The sequence below is a fragment of the Bos javanicus genome, chromosome 23 (genome assembly GCF_032452875.1).
Source record: "Bos javanicus breed banteng chromosome 23, ARS-OSU_banteng_1.0, whole genome shotgun sequence".
NCBI classification, from domain to species: domain Eukaryota; kingdom Metazoa; phylum Chordata; class Mammalia; order Artiodactyla; family Bovidae; genus Bos; species Bos javanicus.
In genome coordinates, this window is record NC_083890.1 from 4,165,959 (window position 1) to 4,184,616 (window position 18,658).

The 18,658-nt window shown below is 38.3% G+C and overlaps 1 protein-coding gene across 1 annotated transcript in view; it reads left to right on the forward strand.

Annotated features, from left to right (window-relative positions):
- COL21A1 (collagen type XXI alpha 1 chain) overlaps window positions 1-18,658 on the forward strand; it is a 234,742-nt gene that overhangs the window by 50,357 nt on the left and 165,727 nt on the right. The window contains exon 2 of the mRNA XM_061397807.1: window positions 17,520-17,631. Within this exon, the coding sequence (XP_061253791.1) occupies window positions 17,544-17,631 (88 nt within the window). The 5' untranslated portion in view covers window positions 17,520-17,543. The remainder of the gene's footprint in view (window positions 1-17,519; window positions 17,632-18,658) is intronic.

Here is an 18,658-nt window from a genome sequence, read left to right on the forward strand (position 1 = left end):
TATTAAGTGGTTCATATCCATTATATCATAGAAATCTTATTTTGTGAGTGGTGGTCTGTTTCTGACTAGCAGTTAATGTTAAATAATATGTCAATGGTTAACTCTCAACAGCAGTCATAGATCCATGACAATTCAAAGCCAGAAGAATAATGATCTAAACATTTAAAAATGTTTAGAACCTAAGTACACAGTGCATATGAATTATATGAGACCCCAAGTTACCATAAAGTAGTTCCAGGAAACCCTCTAGTGTATCTATCATAACTACAACTTGGGTATGAGGAATGTTAATAAAATGCTTTGCACTGATGCTTTTAGAATTAAGAATGATTTAGCAGTAATTATTCAGGTCCAACCAGGTCTCTTAAACTCTCCAGGAAATTTGAATTGTTGCCATCCTATTCTCCAGAGTTCATTGGACCATTTCACAATTTTTGAAACTCATCAAACTTGGTTAGAAAAATCAGAAAAAGAAATATTCATAAAACATCATGCTAAAAACTGTTGACGTGGGCATACACATTCACTGAATTTTGATAAAAGTCTAGAGGTATTTTATTAATCAGGTGGCCTTAAATTTAAGTTTAATTTGAAAGTAGAAGTTGTGAGGAAGGGCAACTTAAAGAAGAAAAAGAAATTTGAATTTTCAGAGAATGACCCAATGAAATAACATTTGTTTTTTTAAAAAGGGGATGATTATACTAATACTATGTATGTCACACATCCATTCAAGCTACAGCCCTCAACCCTGTCCCATCTGCATGCCACTGCTTCCAATTTAGTTAATTAGGTTAGAGTAGAAACACTGAAACCAGGTGAGAGGTGTTTTGTTTTGTTTTGTTTTCTTGCTTCCCGGGTGGTGCTAGTGGTAAAGAACCCTCCAGCCAATGCAGGAGACATAAGAGATGCAGTTCAATCCCTGGGTTGGGAAGATCCCCTGAGAGAGAGCATGGCAACCCCCTCCAGTATTCTTGCCTGGAGAATCCCATGGACGGAGGAGGCTGACGGGCTACAGTGCATAGGGCCGCAAAGAGTCTGACATGACTCAAGCGACTTAGCATGCATGCATGCAAATAATTCAATGCATTGTCTTCTTTCCCATGATGGCTGGGTGTTTACATTATTGTCACACATGCTCGTTGAGCATCAATCTGCTACTAGCCATATCCAGGAATTTTGTGACATATTTTTTAGTAACTTCTGGCCATTAAAAAGTTTTAAAGTAAGAAAAAGACAAAACAAATAGGGTTGGCTATTCATCTTAGAAAACATTTAGAATAGAAAATTTGTGTTTTGGATACAATTTTTTAAAAAATTATATCTGTTACAAATATGTTCCTCCACTGGGTGGCTTCTACTTTTATTATATTTGTATAATCAACATTTATATTTTTTTCTTCAATTACTTAAGAAGCTGAAGCAAACAAACCACCACACTTCTATTATACCCAATGAATTTTTTTTAAATGGTGTATGTCATCTAATACCCAGTCCATGTTCAGTTTTCTCTGTCTCAAAAATATGTACAGTTTGTTGTTTCAATCAGTAATCCAACAAAGTCCACAATTACATTTAATTTCTCTTTTGTTTTTATGGCACTTGTTTATTAATTGTACAGATTTTCCCTTTCACTGATTTTGGTGTCATTTAAGTCAGGATGGAATTTCTTACAATTGGGTAAATACAGAGACTTGAGTAGTTTCAGGTGTTCTTTTTTAATTGGCCAAAAATAATTCACAGATGGCCATGTGCTCCTATTATGTCATGTCTGGAGCAGCATGCATCTTATTCACTCTAATGATGCTAAATAAGGTAGGGGGTGGGTTCAGGTGCAGTCAAGTGATGCATGTGTTCTGATTTCATCTCTAACCTTTGACCCAGTCATACAGGCTGCGCTGGTGTTTTTTGCCATATTATATTTATGAATATAAAGAAGGCTGAGCACTGAAGAATTGGTGCCTTCAAATTGTGGTGCTGGAAAAACCTCTTGAGAGTCCCTTGGACTGCAAGGAGATAAAACCACTCCATCCTAAAGGAAATCAACCCTGAATATTCATTGGAAAGACTGATGCTGAAGCTGAAGCTCCAATGCTTTGATATGATACTCTTCATATCAGAAGAGCTGACTCAGTGGAGAAGACCCTGATGCTGGGAAAGATTGAGGGCAGCAGGAAAAGGGGGTGATAGAGGCTAAGATGGTTGAATAGTATCACAGACTCAATGGGCATGAGTTTGAGCAAACTCCAATAGACAGTGAAGGACAGGGAAGCCTGGCGCACTCCAGTCCATGGGGTTGCAAAGAGTTGGACATGACTTAGTGACTGAACAACAACAACAACTCATTAATTAGTAGTTGCAAAATATGATTTTTCTAATTCTATTATATTCTTCTGGCATTTATTAACTGTTGCCTCATTAACTGTATTATTACTCTGAATTATTATCCATGTAGGAAAAGTAGGATGAATATTTGATTCTTTTTCTTTATTTGTGTGCTAGCAATCTCCAAAGGTGACCAATGTATGGTTTTTATTTTTATTTTTTGTATTTATCATCATGAACTCATAGGTTTAGTAAACTGTTGTACATCAATCCATTGTAGTCATTATCATTTTCAATGATCAGGTGGTCTTATCTTTAGCAAATAGGAACCCCTCAGTTTAGCTTTTGGGTCATTTTGATCTAATCCTAGTCACTCTTAAGACTTTCCTTGTTTTTAGAATGACAACATTCCTCTGTCTCCGGTCCCTCAGACCTGGAATCTGCTATTCTCCCTAAAGAGCCTGATTTCTTTTAATGGGAAATGGTATGAGAAATCACATTGGGGTGCTAGAGCTGCTTACTGATGATTTTCTTCATATCAGTTGGGCATTAGTTGCTTTCTTCTACCCATTTTCTTTTACCCTGGCTCCTCTTTTGTCTATGCCATTTATTTTCTCTTTATTATCTTGTATTGCATTTTAGCTTTACAAATGCTTACATTTTATTTTCTAAGTTGGCATACCAGGCACATCGAGGACCAGAACTCACATCGCATGCCTTGTTTTCCAGCACACTTTCTGGTGTATCATGGAAGAATTGGGAGATTAGGAAGTTGAAGTACAATTCGACCTGAATTAGAATTTCAAAATTTTATTAGCTTTCCCTTTGGAGATTGATGTCTTTGCTTTTCATATGCCATACTGTAAAAATTGGAACCGAGTTAAGAAACAAATAAAAATTAGGCTAATATATGTTAATAAAAGAAGAATTTGAGGATAGGAAAAGGTGCTACATTTATATGCACAGCTTAAAATTACCAACAGGATCCCATGGCCTGATTTTAGTGGACTTGCTAGTACAGGCCAATAAAATACACTGTACTCTGTGTTCCTTGACTATCTTTTACTGGCCCCATTTTAAATGGTTACACAGACATATACATTATTTCATTGCTTGAATATTTAGAAGCTGCTATGGCCAGATGGGATTTTAAACTTCCCCGCCAAACTATAGTAACTCCACCAAGTTACTGCCATTCGCTTTTTGCTGTACAGCTCTAATGGATGCTGTGTGATATACTCTATAAGCAGATCAAGAAAGCAGTCACCCACTCTGCAGCGTGACAGCAAATTCTGCAAAGTGTAAAAATCGTAGCTTCTTGGAATCTGTTAGTTTACTGTCTATGAAATGAGGATTTATAATTACCTGTCTCCTTACAATACTAGATTTTTGTTTAGAGAAATATGATAACAAATGTCAGTTGTTTAGTTAACCATGAACTGTTTTACACAATCAAGATGACCTTGATTAATTGCATATTTTGGGGAGCTTAATTTGACCTATGAAATTCCAGAAGATATAACTTTAGTTGTGTTGTTTTAATGATTACTCACACAAACCAACGGAGAAGGCAATGGCACCCCACTCCAGTACTCTTGCCTGGAAAATCCCATGGACGGAGGAGCCTGGTAGGCTGCAGTCCATGGGGTCGCAAAGAGTCAGACACGACTGAGCGACTTCACTTTCACTTTTCACTTTCATACATTGGAAAAGGAAATGGCAACCCACTCCAGTGTTCTTGCCTGGAGAATCCCAGGGACGGGGGAGCCTGGTGGGCTACCGTCTATGGGATGGCACAGAGTCGGACACGACTGAAGCAATTTAGCAGCAGCAGCAGCACACAAACCAAACTTTATATATACCCATGAACCATTCCTAATTCTTTCACTGGTTTGCCAGCATTTGGCCATTTTCAATTCTATCTGTCCCAGTCGATACTTCTCCCACCACCTTAGTGGCTCAGACGGCAATGCAGGAGACCTGGGTTCAATTCCTAGGTTGGAAAGATCCCCTGGAGAAGGGAATGGCAAACCACTCCAGTATTCCTTCCTAGAGAATTCCATGGACAAGGGAGCCTGGCCAGCAACAGCTCATGGGGTCTCAAAGAGTCGGACACGACAGAGCGACTAACACTTTCCTACCCTCTTAGGGCTTTCCGGGTGGTGCTAGTGGTAAAGAACCCACCTGCCAATGCAGGAGACGTGAGACATGGGTTCGATCTAGGGATCCCTCAAGATCCCTAGAGGAGGGCATGGCAGCCTACTCCAGTATTCTTGCTTGGAGAATCCCATGGACAGAGGAGGCTGATAGCCTATAGTCCATAGGATCACAAAAAGTCGGATATTACTGAAGTGACTTAGCATGCATGCCTACCACCTTGATGCTAAAAATATAGAACACAATAGGGGTATTTGTGTGTGTGTGTGTGTGTGTGTGTGTGTGTGTATGTTTTTTTGTGTGTAAAAATATGGAGTTCAGAATTTTAGTTTCCCCACCTTTTCCTGTTTTACAATTTAGTTCAAAGACAGAGCATATAAATATGTGCTTATAAATAAGCATGAGTGTTAGTGTCTCAAGAGGGGACTATTTTTAGTCTTCAAATTTATTTGCTGGGTTTATGACCAAGCTTAGCAACCACATTTTGAGATGGCATTTTTCCCGATAGTCCCTTGTTTTCAAAGCTTTGTTGCATTCCTGGTGCTCCTCATGCGAATTCCCATGCGTCTCCGGCCACAGACCCAATGAGACCCATTCATTACAAGGAGACAAGGAAGTTGCTCTCATTTGTATCCACTGCTCTCAGAAGTTGACTTACAGATATTTATTTTGATCTTAACAAAATATTAGTGACAGTGGCAGTGGAACGTAGTATAACATATGTGTATATGTTTTAATTGGAGTATAGTTGCTTTACAATATTGTGCAAGTTTCTGCTGTACAATGAAGTACATTAACTATAAGTACACATGTCCCTTCCCTCTGGAGCCTCCCTTCCCGCCCTTATCCCACCCCACTAGGTTCACAGGGCACCAAGCTGAGCTCCCCGTACTCTACAGCAGATCCCCGGCAGCTATCTGTTTCATACATCGTAATGTGTGTATGTCAACGCTGCTCTCTCAGTTCATCCCGCCCTCTCCTTCCCTGGTGTCCACAAGTCTGCTCTGTACATTTATGTCTCTCTTCCTGCCCAGCAAATAGGTTCTCTGTACCATTTTTATAACCTTAGAAAATGGAAGAGAGATGAAAAGTAAAAGAGGATAATCATCAATTGATCTCATTTCCCGAGAGTTACCTAATACTTAATGTTTAGAGATTTCTTTGATATTGAAAGGGGGGTGCTCTACACAATGGGAAGACCTCGCCGTGGTGCATAGGAGCTGCCTACCCTCCGTGGATTCACTGTGCATTCAGGGGGAAAGGTTCTCAATATAACACACCCTCCATGGATTCAGTGTGCATCCAGGGGGAACAGTTGGCAATGAAACACACCAGCTGGGGTCCTGCTGCCTTGGTACAGCTCGAGCCCTTCCTCTGCTTCCTCCCTCACCTCTCCGTCACTAACCTTCCATCTGTCCCTGGAACAAACAGACTTGCTCCATCCACAGAAGGAAAGCTTGTCCTCAGTTTCAGGCAGGATGGCTCCTTCAATTCCTTCAAGAGTCAGCTCACTGGGCATCCTTTCAGATGCCTTCACTGAGGTCCCTGTTGAAAGCAGCCCTTGCTCTGCTCCTGGCCAAGTTACCTTAGAGCATCTACCAGTGTCTGAAATGGTCTCACTCAATTATTTATTTAGTCTCTGGTATGTAGGCAGAGACTACTTCAATATTCTTACCTTGAGAACCCCATGAACAGTATGAAAAGGCAAAATGATAGGATACTGAAAGAGGAACTCCCCAGGTCAGTAGGTGCCCCATATACTACTGGAGATCACTAGAGAAATAACTCCTGAAAGAATGAAGGGATGGAGCCAAAGCAAAAACAATACCCAGTTGTGGATGTGACTGGTGATAGAAGCAAGGTCTGATGCTGTGAAAAAGAGCAATATTACATAGGAACCTGGAATGTCAGGTCCATGAATCAAGGCAAATTGGAAGTGGTCAAACAAGAGATGGCAAGAGTGAACGTTGACATTCTAGGAATCAGCGAACTAAAATGGACTGGAATGGGTGAATTTAAGTCAGATGACCATTATATCTACTACTGTGGGCAGGAATCCCTCAGAAGAAATGGAGTAGCCATCATGGTCAACAAAAGAGTTCAAAATGCAGTATTTGGATGCAATCTCAAAACGACAGAATGATCTCTGTTTGTTTCCAAGGCAAACCATTCAATATCACAGTAATCCAAGTCTATGCCCCAACCAGTAATGCTGAAGAAACTGAAGTTGAATGGTTCTATGAAGACCTACAAGACCTTTTAGAACTAATACCTCAAAAAGATGTCCTTTTCATTATAGGGGACTGGAATGCAAAAGTAGGAAGTCAAGAAACACCTGGAGTAACAGGCAAATTTGGCCTTGGACTACGGAATGAAGCAGGGCAAAGACTAATAGAGTTTTGCCAAGAAAATGCACTGGTCATAGCAAACACCCTCTTCCAACAACACAAGAGAAGACTCTACACATGGACATCACCAGATGGTCAACACTGAAATCAGATTGATTATATTCTTTGCAGCCAAAGATGAAGAAGCTCTACACAGTCAGCAAAAACAAGACTGGGAGCTGACTGTGGCTCAGATCATGAACTCCTTATTGCCAAATTCAGACTGAAATTGAAGAAAGTAGGGAAAACCACTAGACCATTCAGGTATGACCTAAATCAAATCCCTTATGATAACACAGTGGAAGTGAGAAATAGATTTAAGGGCCTAGATCTGATAGATAGAGTGCCTGATGAACTGTGGACTGAGGTTCGTGACATTGTACAGGAGACAGGGATCAGCCATCCCTATGTAAAAGAAATGCAAAAGAGCAAAATGGCTATCTGGGGAGGCCTTACAAATAGCTGTGAAAAGAAGAGAAGCGAAAAGCAAAGGAGAAAAGGAAAGATATAAGCATCTGAATTCAGAGTTCCAAAGAATAGCAAGAAGAGATAAGAAAGCCTTCCTCAGCGATCAGTGCAAAGAACTAGAGGAAAACAACAGAATGGGAAAGACTAGAGATCTCTTCAAGAAAATTAGAGACACCAAGGGAACATTTCATGCAAAGATGGGCTCGATAAAGGGCAGAAATGGTATGGACCTAACAGAAGCAGAAGATATTAAGAAGAGGTGGCAAGAATACACAGAAGAACTACACAAAAAAGATCTTCACGCCCCAGATAATCACGATGGTGTGATCACTCATCTAGAGCCAGACATCCTGGAATGTGAAGTCAAGTGGGCCTTAGAAAGCATCACTATGAACAAAGCTAGTGGAGGTGATGGAATTCCAGTTGAGCTATTTCAAATCCTGAAAGATGATTCTGTGAAAGTGCTGCACTCAATATGTCAGCAAATTTGGAAAACTCAGCAGTGGCCACAGGACTGGAAAATATCAGTTTTCATTCCAATCCCAAAGAAAGGCAATGCCAAAGAATGCTCAAACTACCACACAATTGCACTCATCTCACATGCTAGTAAAGTAATGCTCAAAATTCTCCAAGCCAGGCTTCAGCAGTATGTGAACCGTGAACTTCCAGATGTTCAAGCTGGTTTTAGAAAAGGCAGAGGAACCAGAGACCAAATTGCCAACATTCGCTGGATCATCAAAACAAGAGTTCCAGAAAAACATCTATTTCTGCTTTATTGACTATGCCAAAGCCTTTGACTGTATGGATCACAATAAACTGTTTTCCGGTGGTCATGTATGGATGTGAGAGTTGGACTGTGAAGAAAGCTGAGAGCTGAAGAATTGATGCTTTTGAACTGTGGTGTTGAAGAAGACTCTTGAGAGTCCCTTGGACTGCAAGGAGATCCAACCAGTCCATTCTGAAGGAGATCAGCCCTGGGATTTCTTTGGAAGGAATGATGCTAAAGCTGAAATTCCAGTACCTTGTCCACCTCATGCGAAGGTTGACTCATTGGAAAAGACTCTGATGCTGGGAGGGATTGGGGGGCAGGAGGAGAAGGGGACGACAGAGGATGAGATGGCTGGATGGCATCACTGACTCAATGGATGTGAGTTTGAGTGAACTCCTGGAGATGGTGATGGACAGGGAGGCCTGGCGTGCTGTGATTCATGGAGTCGCAAGGAGTCGGACACGACTGAGCGACTGAACTGATGTAGGCACCACAAAAGCAGATTCCTTATCTAGTTTGGTCACTTCTGAATTCCCAGCACCTGAAAGAATATCTGTTACATAATAGGCACTTGAGAAATATTTGTTGTTGAATGAAGACTGGAAAGCATTCTGGAGTGAGAGAATCTGAGTGTAAGTTCTGAGACTGTTGCTTATAGAGTGTATGCAACAGGCCAGTCATGTTCTCTAAATCAGCCTTATAATTTCCTCAACACTTCCCAAGATTAAATGGCATAGAGTGGTCTCAAGCATTTGACGTTGTAAGTTTTCCTTATCACAATAATCCTATGAGGTTATAGTATATAGATCACCATCTCCATAGTTGAAAGGAAGATTACAAATCACCAGTTTCATTTCCTTTTTTTTGACCATTAGAACACCGTAAGAAGGATATTGAATTATAGTGGGTTAGGGGCAGTGTTAAATCTATAATCTGGATTGATTGGTGGATAGTTAGCCTAGTATATATTTTCCATTAGCAGGAGAGCTCAGTTTAAATTCTTACATGCTATTAAAAGTAATTTCCCCCTTTATCCTTATCCACGAAGAAGTTCGTTAAGTAACATTTTTCTAAAACAGACTTTTTCATGTTTAAGGACAGTGTGTGTTCCTATGTTCCTTAGAGGCCTTCATTCATATGAATAATCTTAGGTGGCAAACCAAATGTACTGAATCAGAGTCTGCCTTTTAATGAATCGCCTATTTGTGTGCATGTTAACCTTTGAAGGATGCTAAGGCTGCCTGATTACTCTTTGAGTAGTCAGTTCTGAATGTAGAGATTCTGAGTTATGCTTTCCTGTTTAGGGTTGCTAACTTGCTTCTCTATAAGGGGAATGCACGCATGCATACTAAGTCTCTTCAGTCCTGTCCCACTCTTTGCATCTCCATGGGCTGTAGCTCACCAGGCTCCTCTGTCCATGGAGATTCTCCAGGCAAGAATACTGGAGTGGGTTGCCATGCTCTCCTCCAGGGGTTCTTCCTGACCCAGGGATCTAACCCACATCTGCAGCCCCTGCATTGCAGGCAGATTCTTTGCTGCTGAACCACTAGGGAAGCCCCATAGGGGAATAGGAAGTGTCTTTTTTTCTTATACCAGAATTTCCAGAACTTTGGTGGACATTAGCCTGTGGGAAGCTTTTTATTTTAAGTGTTTGGCTCCTTGCCCTGCAATCTGAAGCCAATGGGTAGGGTTAAGTCATCCATATGTTTAACAAGCTCCCCCAAAAGATGGAAGAAAATGATAAAACTCAATATGCCTCAGTTTATATACTCCATGCATAAACGTGTGCATATGCTAAGTCACTTCAGTCGTGTCCAACTCTTTGTGACCCTGTGGACTATAGCCCGCCAGGCTTCTCTGTCCATGGGATTCTCCAGGCAAGAATACTGGAGTGGGTTGCCATGCCCTTCTCCAGGATGCATAAGCATATGTCCAATTAAATAACTGTAAAATGTATTTGTTAAATATATGAGTTATGTTTCCATGGTGAAATAATATGGTAGTGGTATTTATTTAATGCCCTTGTTATATCGTCTACATTGATGGTTGTCAACTAAAATATAAAGCGATTAGACAATTCACTTTAGCCCAAGGATTCTGAAGGAATTAAATACTACTTAGACATAATGAGGAAATTTTTGGTAGAAGAGCAGAATAACTTAATTTTGAGGTTTTGGGGAAAGAAGTTAGTCAGTATTTATTAGTACACATTGTTGCCATAAAACAGTACATCCTGGTGATGACTCACCAAAAATGCTTCTTTCTCAATGACATTTTTTGACCTTTATAAGCTCTTTGTCGAGAGGGCCAGCCTAATTTAAAAAATGATGGTGATGATTTTGGACTCACTGTTTTTCACTGAGATATAAATTGTGTCCAACAAATTTTACAGCTTTTAAGCCTATTCCGATCTATGCACCCAAATATCATCACTGCAAATGTAGACTATTTGTAACTCCCAGTGAATTAATTTGTGCTACATTCCAGTCTACTTCTCCCATCAATGGCAAGCTTTTCCTAACATTGCAGTTTTCTGTTTTGGGACTTCATATACCTGGAATCATGCTCTGTGTATTTTTCTGTTTGTCTCCTTTAATTAAATAGAATATATTTACAATTATTCATGTTGTTGAATATACTACAAGTTTATTTTTTGTTGCTCTGTTCCATTACGTGAATAACCAACAACTTGTTTATCCACTTTTCTGTGGATGGCATTTGAGTTATTTTTAGTTTGGAACTATTATGAATAAAATTACTATAAACATTGTTAAAGTCTTTTTGTTGGCACATGTTTTCACTACTCTAGGTTATATACTTAGAGAAAGGATTGCTGGTCATAGTTTAATTTTGTAAGAAACTGAACTTAACACTTCTCTGAAGTGGTTACATCATTTTACACTCTTACCATGAATGTATGAGTTCCACTTTCTCCACATAGACTCTTAAACATTTGATATTGTCAGTTTTTAAATTTTAGCCATTTTAGTGGGTGTGAAATGATATCTTACTGTGGTTTTAACATACACTTCTTCGGTAACTAATGATGAGAACCATGTACTATGCTTATTGGCTATTTCTTTATTTTGTTAATAATTTAAAAAGTTTGTTCAAGACTTTTGCTCTTTAAAAAATTGGATTGTCTTCTGTTGTTGATTTCTAGGAGTTATATGTTAGTCTGTGTATGAGTCATGTTTTGTAAGTATTTTACTCTAAATATTGACTTATTTTCTTAATGGTATCTTTTAATTTTGTTGAAATCCAGTGTGAATCCACTTTTAAAATTGATAGTGGTTTCTATGTCCTAAGAAAATTCACTTAATCCAAAGAGTTTGAAGCTATTCTCTTATGTTTTCTTCTAGAAAGCTTATAATTTTAGCATTACCTTCAGATTTATACTTCATCTAACTTTTGCATATGAAATGAGGTGGGGTCAAGATTTGATTGGGGTTGTGTTGAATCTATTGATCAGTTTGAGGAGGATAAAGATGTAACCAATTCTGAGTCTTTTAATCCAGGAATATATATTTCTCCATTTATTTGATCTTTAATTTCTTTCAACAATGTATTGTATATTTTAGTGTAGAGATTGTTCACAATTTTCAGTAACTTTATTTCTAGGTTTATGGTATTGAATCGTATTGAATACTTAAATAGTATTGCATATATTATATCCCCCACTGGGTTGACTATATGTATATATATATTTTAAAAAACTATTAACCTTGTATCCTGTGACCTTGCTAAATTTACTTACTAGTTCTACTAGAGTTTTAGTAGGTTTCAAGTTTCTATGTAGATAATCATGTTGTCTGTAAATAATTGCAGTTTTAATTCTTTCTTATAGTTTTTTATACCTTTTATTTCTTATTTGGAATGTGGCACTGGCTAGGATTTCCTGTACATTTTTGAATAAAAGTGATGTGAGAATATGGCCTTAATTTTTACTGACTTGGGGGAGAATGCATTTAGTCTTTTACCACTCAGTATGATCTGAGCTATAGATTTTTCATAGATGGCATTAATCAAATTGAAGAATTTTCTCCTAGTCTTTGTTTACTGAGAGTTTTATCATGAATAGGTACTAAATTTTATTAAATAACTTTGCTGTGTAAATTGAGATGTCCATGCAAATATTTTTTACTTTCTTAATGTTATAAATTACATCAGCTGAGATTTAAATTTTTAAAAAAGTATTTATTTATTTTTGACTGCCCTGGGTCTTAGTTGCAGCATGCAGGGTCTTCCTTGTGGTACACAGGTAGCCTGTGGGCTCCGGCGTGTGTGGGCTCTGTAGTTTGCGGCACTCAGGCTCTCCGAGTTGAGGCAGTGGGGCTTAGGAGTTGTGGCACGCAGTCTTACTTGCCCTGCTGCACGGGGGATCCTAGTTCCTCAACCAGACATGGAACCTGTGACCCCTGCACTGGAAGGTAGGGTCCTAACAGCTGGACCACCAGGAAAGTCCTGAGATTTAAACATTAAATGATCTTGCATCAGTGGGTTAAGCCTTACTTGGTCATGATCTTTTTCATATATTGCTAGATTTTATTTGCTAATGATTCATTCTATTTTTACATCCTTGCCTCATGAAGGATAAGGGACTATAGTTTTATCTTGTAATATCTTTGTCTAGTTTTCTGTTAGAGTTATGTTGGCCTTATACTAGAAGTTGAGAGTTCTCTCTTCCTCTATTTTCATTTAATTTTGCTTCATATTTATTTATTTTTAAATGTTTGGTAGAAATTACTGGTGAAAATATCTGGCACTGGAGTTTTATTTGTGGGAAAATTTTTGAATAAAAATTCAATTTATTTAATAATTTCAATTATTAGTTTCAGTAAGTTTCAGTTTCAGTAAGTAGTGGGCTTCCCTGGTGGCTCAGCTGGTAAAGAATCCACCTGCAATGTGGGAGACCTGCATTCGATCTCTGGTTTGGAAAGATCCCCTGGAGAAGGGAAAGGCTACCCACTCCAGTATTCTGGTCTGGAGAATTCCAGGGACTGTATTGTCCATGGGGTCACAAAGAGTTGGACATGACTGAGGGACTTTCACTTTCAGTCTTAAGACTTTGACCATTTCGTCTGTCTACTTACTATCCTTTAAAGTCTGTAGGCTCTGTCATATCATCTCGTTTCAATATTGACTCAGGTAATATATGTTTTCTGTCTTATTTCTTGACTATTCTTGCTAGGATTTATAAGTATATTTATTTGTTAAAGAATTAACTCTTTACACATATTGTTTTTCAATTTTCTATTTCATTGATTATTCTTTTTTAATATTTTAGGTTTAATTTGTTGTTCTTTCTTTAGCTTATTAAGGTGGAAGTTTAGATATTGATTTTTCATTTTTCTTCTTTTCTGAAATATGCTTTTAAAGTTAAACTTACCCTCTTAGTAGTGTTTTAAATGCATCATAAATTTTTTATTATTTTTTTAAATGATCAGTTGAAATATTATAAGATTTTCCTCTGATAACTTATGAATTACTTAGAAGTACATTGGTTAATTTCCAAGTATTTTGGGATTTTCTTCCCTTTTTAAAAAATTCATTAATTTAAAAAAAATTTAAAATTTACCTATTTATTACTGATGGCTGTGCTGGGCCTTTGCTGCTGCCTGTGCTTGGGCTTTCTGTAGTTGCTGTGAGAGGGACTACTCTGCAGTTGTGCTCAGGCTTCTCATTGCGGGGGCTTCTGTTGCAGAATGTGGTCTCTAGGGCATGCGAGCTTCAGTAGCTGCACCTGTGGGCTCAGGGGTCGTGACCCACTGTCTTAGTCACCCCTCGGCACGTGGAATATTCCTGTTCCAGGGATCAAACCTGTGTCCCCTGCATTGTCAGTCAGAGTCTTAACCACTAGGCCACCAGGGAAGTCCTTCTTTTTCTAATTTAATGTCATTTAGGTCAAAGAACATAATTTGTGTGGTTTCATTTCTTTGGAATTTGAGGCTTGTTTTTTTTCTCCAGCATGTGGTCTGTTTGGTGACTTTCATATGTACAACAAAAGAACATATATTCTACTGTTGTTAGGTGGAGTGTTCTTTGAATGTCCATTAGGTGAAGTTGGTTGATAATGTTTCTTAAACCTTTTGCACTCTTACCAGGTGGTGCTAGTGGTAAAGAACCCACCTGCCAACGCAGGAGACATAAGTGGTGTGGGTTCAATCCCTGGGTTGGGAAGATCCCCCGGAGGAGGGCATGGTAACACACTCCAGTATCTTGCCTGGAGAATCCCATAAACAAGGAGCCTGGCAGGCTACAGTTCATGGGGTTGCAAAGAATTGGACATGACTGAAGAGACTTAGCATGCATGCATGTACTCTTACTAATTTTTTTTTGTCTAATTCAATAATTACTGAGAAATGAAAGTTGAAATCTCACATTTTGATATGAATTTGTCATCACTGGGACGACCCAGAGGGATGGTATGGGGAGGGAGGAGGGAGGAGGGTTCAGGATGGGGAGCACATGTATACCTGTGATGGATTCATTTTGATATTTGGCAAAACTAATACAATTATGTAAAGTTAAAAAAAAAAAATTCCCCCTCTTTTCTTCATGTATTCTGAAGCTTTATTATCAGCTTATTATTATATATCTACATATTTATTATTATTATTATATATCTACTTATTATATATCTTATTATAATATTATATATAATGTATACTTATATATAATATATAATATGTATATTACTTATATATAATTTATAATATATACTTATTATTATATATCTACATATTTAAAATTTTATGTCTTTGATCCATTACCCATTTTTTACCATGAAATTTATTTTTTTATTCTTATTGTTGTTCTTTCGTACGTCATGAATTTTGTCCTCTGGTTAGTTTTAAGAATTTACTCTTAAACTTTCAACTAATTATGATGTACCTAGGTGTGACTTTGTATTTTGTTTGGGGTTTGTTTGATCTGATTGGTGGCAGGGTTTGTCAATTGAAAAATTCTTGGCCGTTGTATTTAAAAATATTTCTTAATTCACTTTCTCCTTTCCATTTGAGAAGCTAATTACCTGTGTGCTATTAATAAGTGAAGACCACTTGACACTGTCCCACAGAGTTCAGAAGCTCTGTTGCTTGCATGACTCACTCATCTCCCCACAACTTTGAGTTTAATTTGGTTAATTTCTATTGATTTATCTTCAAGCTTACTGATCTTTTCTTTTGATATATGCAAAAGTTCTTTTAAAATATATAGTTCTTTTTAAATATTAGTTCTTTTTAAATATATATTTGCATTGCAAACATCTCATGCACATCTTTAATAGTTTGTATCCCTCTTTTGAAATTTCCTGTTTTTGCATATTGTTGTCCATCTTACTCATTAGAGCCTTTAACATGTTTATCATTGTCATTTTATAAACCCTGCTTGGTGCTTCTGATATTGTGATCATTTCTTGTTGTTCATTTGCTCAGTTGTGCCCGACTCTTTGGGACTCCATGGACTGCAGCAGGCCAGGCTTCCCTGTTCTTCACTATCTCCCGGAGCTTGCTCAAACTCATCTCCATTGAGTTGATGATGCCATCCAACCATCTCATCCTCTGTCATCCCCTTCTCCTCCCGCCTTCAATCTTTCCCAGAATCAGGGTCTTTTCCTATGAGTCAGCTCTGCTAATCAGGTGGTCAAAGTATTGGAGCTTCAGCCTCAGCATCAGTCCCTCCAATGAATATTCAGAATTGATTACCTTCAGGATTGTTTGGTTTGATTTTTTGCAATCCTAGGTACTCTCAAGAATCTTCTCCAATACCACAGTTCAAAAGCATCAATTCTTTGGTGCTCAGCCTTCTTTATCTCTGCATCTGCTTATGTTGAGTGTTTTTCTCCTGATCAGAGCAAAATTTTCTTGTTTCTTCTCATATCTTGGAAGACACTTTTAAGATTTCTCTCAGTTTGTCAGTATAGTTTCCACTTTTTGTATTTGAGTTCTTTTCTCTAGTCCTTTCTTTGCCTTTCTGCTTTTTGAGATGTGTCTCTCCACTGTAGTGAAGGCCCAGTGTGCCTTGGAAGGGCTTTTCTCAGTTCTGTTGCTTCTCCTCTAACCTTCAGCAAGATAAGTATTTGTATTTGAGGAATTCCCTGGGTACCTGGAGAGGGAGAGAGAGGAAAAGAATCTCTCTAGATTGTTTTATCCTGCTCTCAATTTTCTCTGTATTACTTGTCTATTCCATGTACCCAGATAAGGCTCCTGGGGAAAATTGCTGACTGATATTAACCCATCCTTGCTCTGTGGCTGGGCCCTCTCAGAATTCTAGTCTGTCACACCAACTTTGGTTTCTTCTATACTGTGGCAAATTCTTCCCCCTCCTGGAATGAAAGGAGCCCTGAATCTTTTCTGTCCTATTAATAACTTTTGGAATTCAGCTCATTTAGGTTTCTATAAACCCTGTCTTTTCTGCTGGGTTTTAAAAGCCTATAGTTTATCTGGCATGGTCTCATTGTTGGGAGTGACAGTCTTTGGCAAGGATACACACTTTAACCAGGAGTGAAGTCTCGAGACTAACTTAGAAAACATGCTAAGGTCACATAGCTGAGTGTTGATGAGTTAAATAAAATAGATCTTAATGTTTATAATTATTACAGCCATTAAAGAATGAAATCCCATCATTCAGTTTTATCATATAGACTTTTTTTTTTTAACCAGATACGCTTTGGGTGTTTCTTAAATGCAAATCCACATTTAAAAGAAGGGTATGTGTTGCCCTTGAGAGTCCCTTGGACTGCAAGGAGATCTAACCAGTCCATCCTAAAGGCGATCATTGGAAGGACTGATGCTGAAGCTGAAGCTCCAATACTTTGGCCACCTGATGTGAAGAGCTGACTCATTGGAAAAGACCCTAATGCTGGGAGGGATTGGGGGCAGGAGGAGAAGGGGACGACAGAGGATGAGAAGGCTGGATGGCATCACCAACTCGATGGACATGAGTTTGGGTGAACTCCGGGAGTTGGTGATTGACAGGGAGGCCTGGCGTGCTGCGGTTCATGGGGTCGCAGAGTTGGACACGACTGAGCGACTGAACTGAACTGAACTGACTTATGTGTTGCCCCTGAGATAATAGAAAGAACATGATAGGGCTCTACAGGCTGTGTTAAAAAAGGGGATTCTAGTAAGTATTTTGAGCAAAGCTTAAAGTTTTAGAGAAGTTTTTGCTTTTCCAAGATGATTATGAATGAAAAAATTTATCATGGTCTTCCTCTGCTCTGATTCATTGTCTTTCATTAATATAGTTGAAATGTGGCTATTTGGACACATAAGTTAATTCCAAGATTAGTAAAAATTAACTGGGCTGTAACTAATATTGAAGTTTCCAAATTCAAACTTATAATTGTTAGGTATTTGTCTTTATTTTTCTAATATATTTAACTTTCTTTTTTTCCTTCTTTATTTCTTTTTTAGGAGTCCTAAAGCAAAAACAGAAACATGGCTCACCATATTACATTTCTTTGGATAATTTCGATCCTGCTTCTTCAGAATTCTGTATTAGCTGAAGATGGAGAAATAAGATCAAGTAAGAATTATTGGCATTGTCTTTTTTTTTTTTTTATCAACACATTGATTGGGGAAATGAAATAAAAGGAGCCCAAGTATTGGCTTTAAGGATCTTATTCTTTCTGTCTTTGATGCTGTGATTGCCTGAAACAAATGAATCGCCATGTTACACATTAACTGGGAGGAAAAGCTATCAGAAGTCATTTTAAGAAAATTCTATGGTAATATTAACCCACCTTGTTCAGTCATTTATATAATCTTCATGATATGGAAATAAAGTACCTACTCACAGGATTCATTATCAGGACCATCCTGTGAACTTATCTCATAGAGATAACAAGATAATCTATGTAAATAACACAGGCATATAAATGACTCAGCCTAGTGACAGCTCAGTGTGTTGACTCTTATTCTGATTGCCTGTAGGAAAGCTTGCATGGGAGAAGGAAAGCTGGGTTTTGTTTGTTTGTTGACCGCACCTTGGGGCATGCGGGATCTTAGTTCCCTGACAAGAGACTGAATCTGTTCCCCTGCAGTGGGAGGTGGAGTCTTAACCATTGCACCACTAGGGACATCCCAAAGGCTGCTAATTGTAGTTCTGCTATCCAGGTCATCTTTTACAGACATCCTAGCATACACACTGAGGAAACCAGAATTGAAAGAGACACATATACCCCTATGTTCATTGCAGCACTGTTTACAGTAACTAGGACATGGAAGCAACCTAGATGTCTGGCGGCAGATGAATGTATAAAGAAGTTGTGGTACATATACACAATGGAATATTACTCAGCTATAAAAAAGAACCCATTTGAGTCAGTTCTAATGAAGTGGATGAAACTGGAGCCCATTATACAGAGTGAAGTAAGTCAGAAAGCGAAATACCAATACAGTATATTAACACATATATATGGAATTTAGAAAGACAGTGACAATGATCCTATATGCAAGGGAGCAAAAGAGACACAGATGTAAAGAACAGACTCCTGGATTATCTGGGAGAAGGTGAGGGTGGAAAGATATGTGAGAATAGCATTGAAACATGT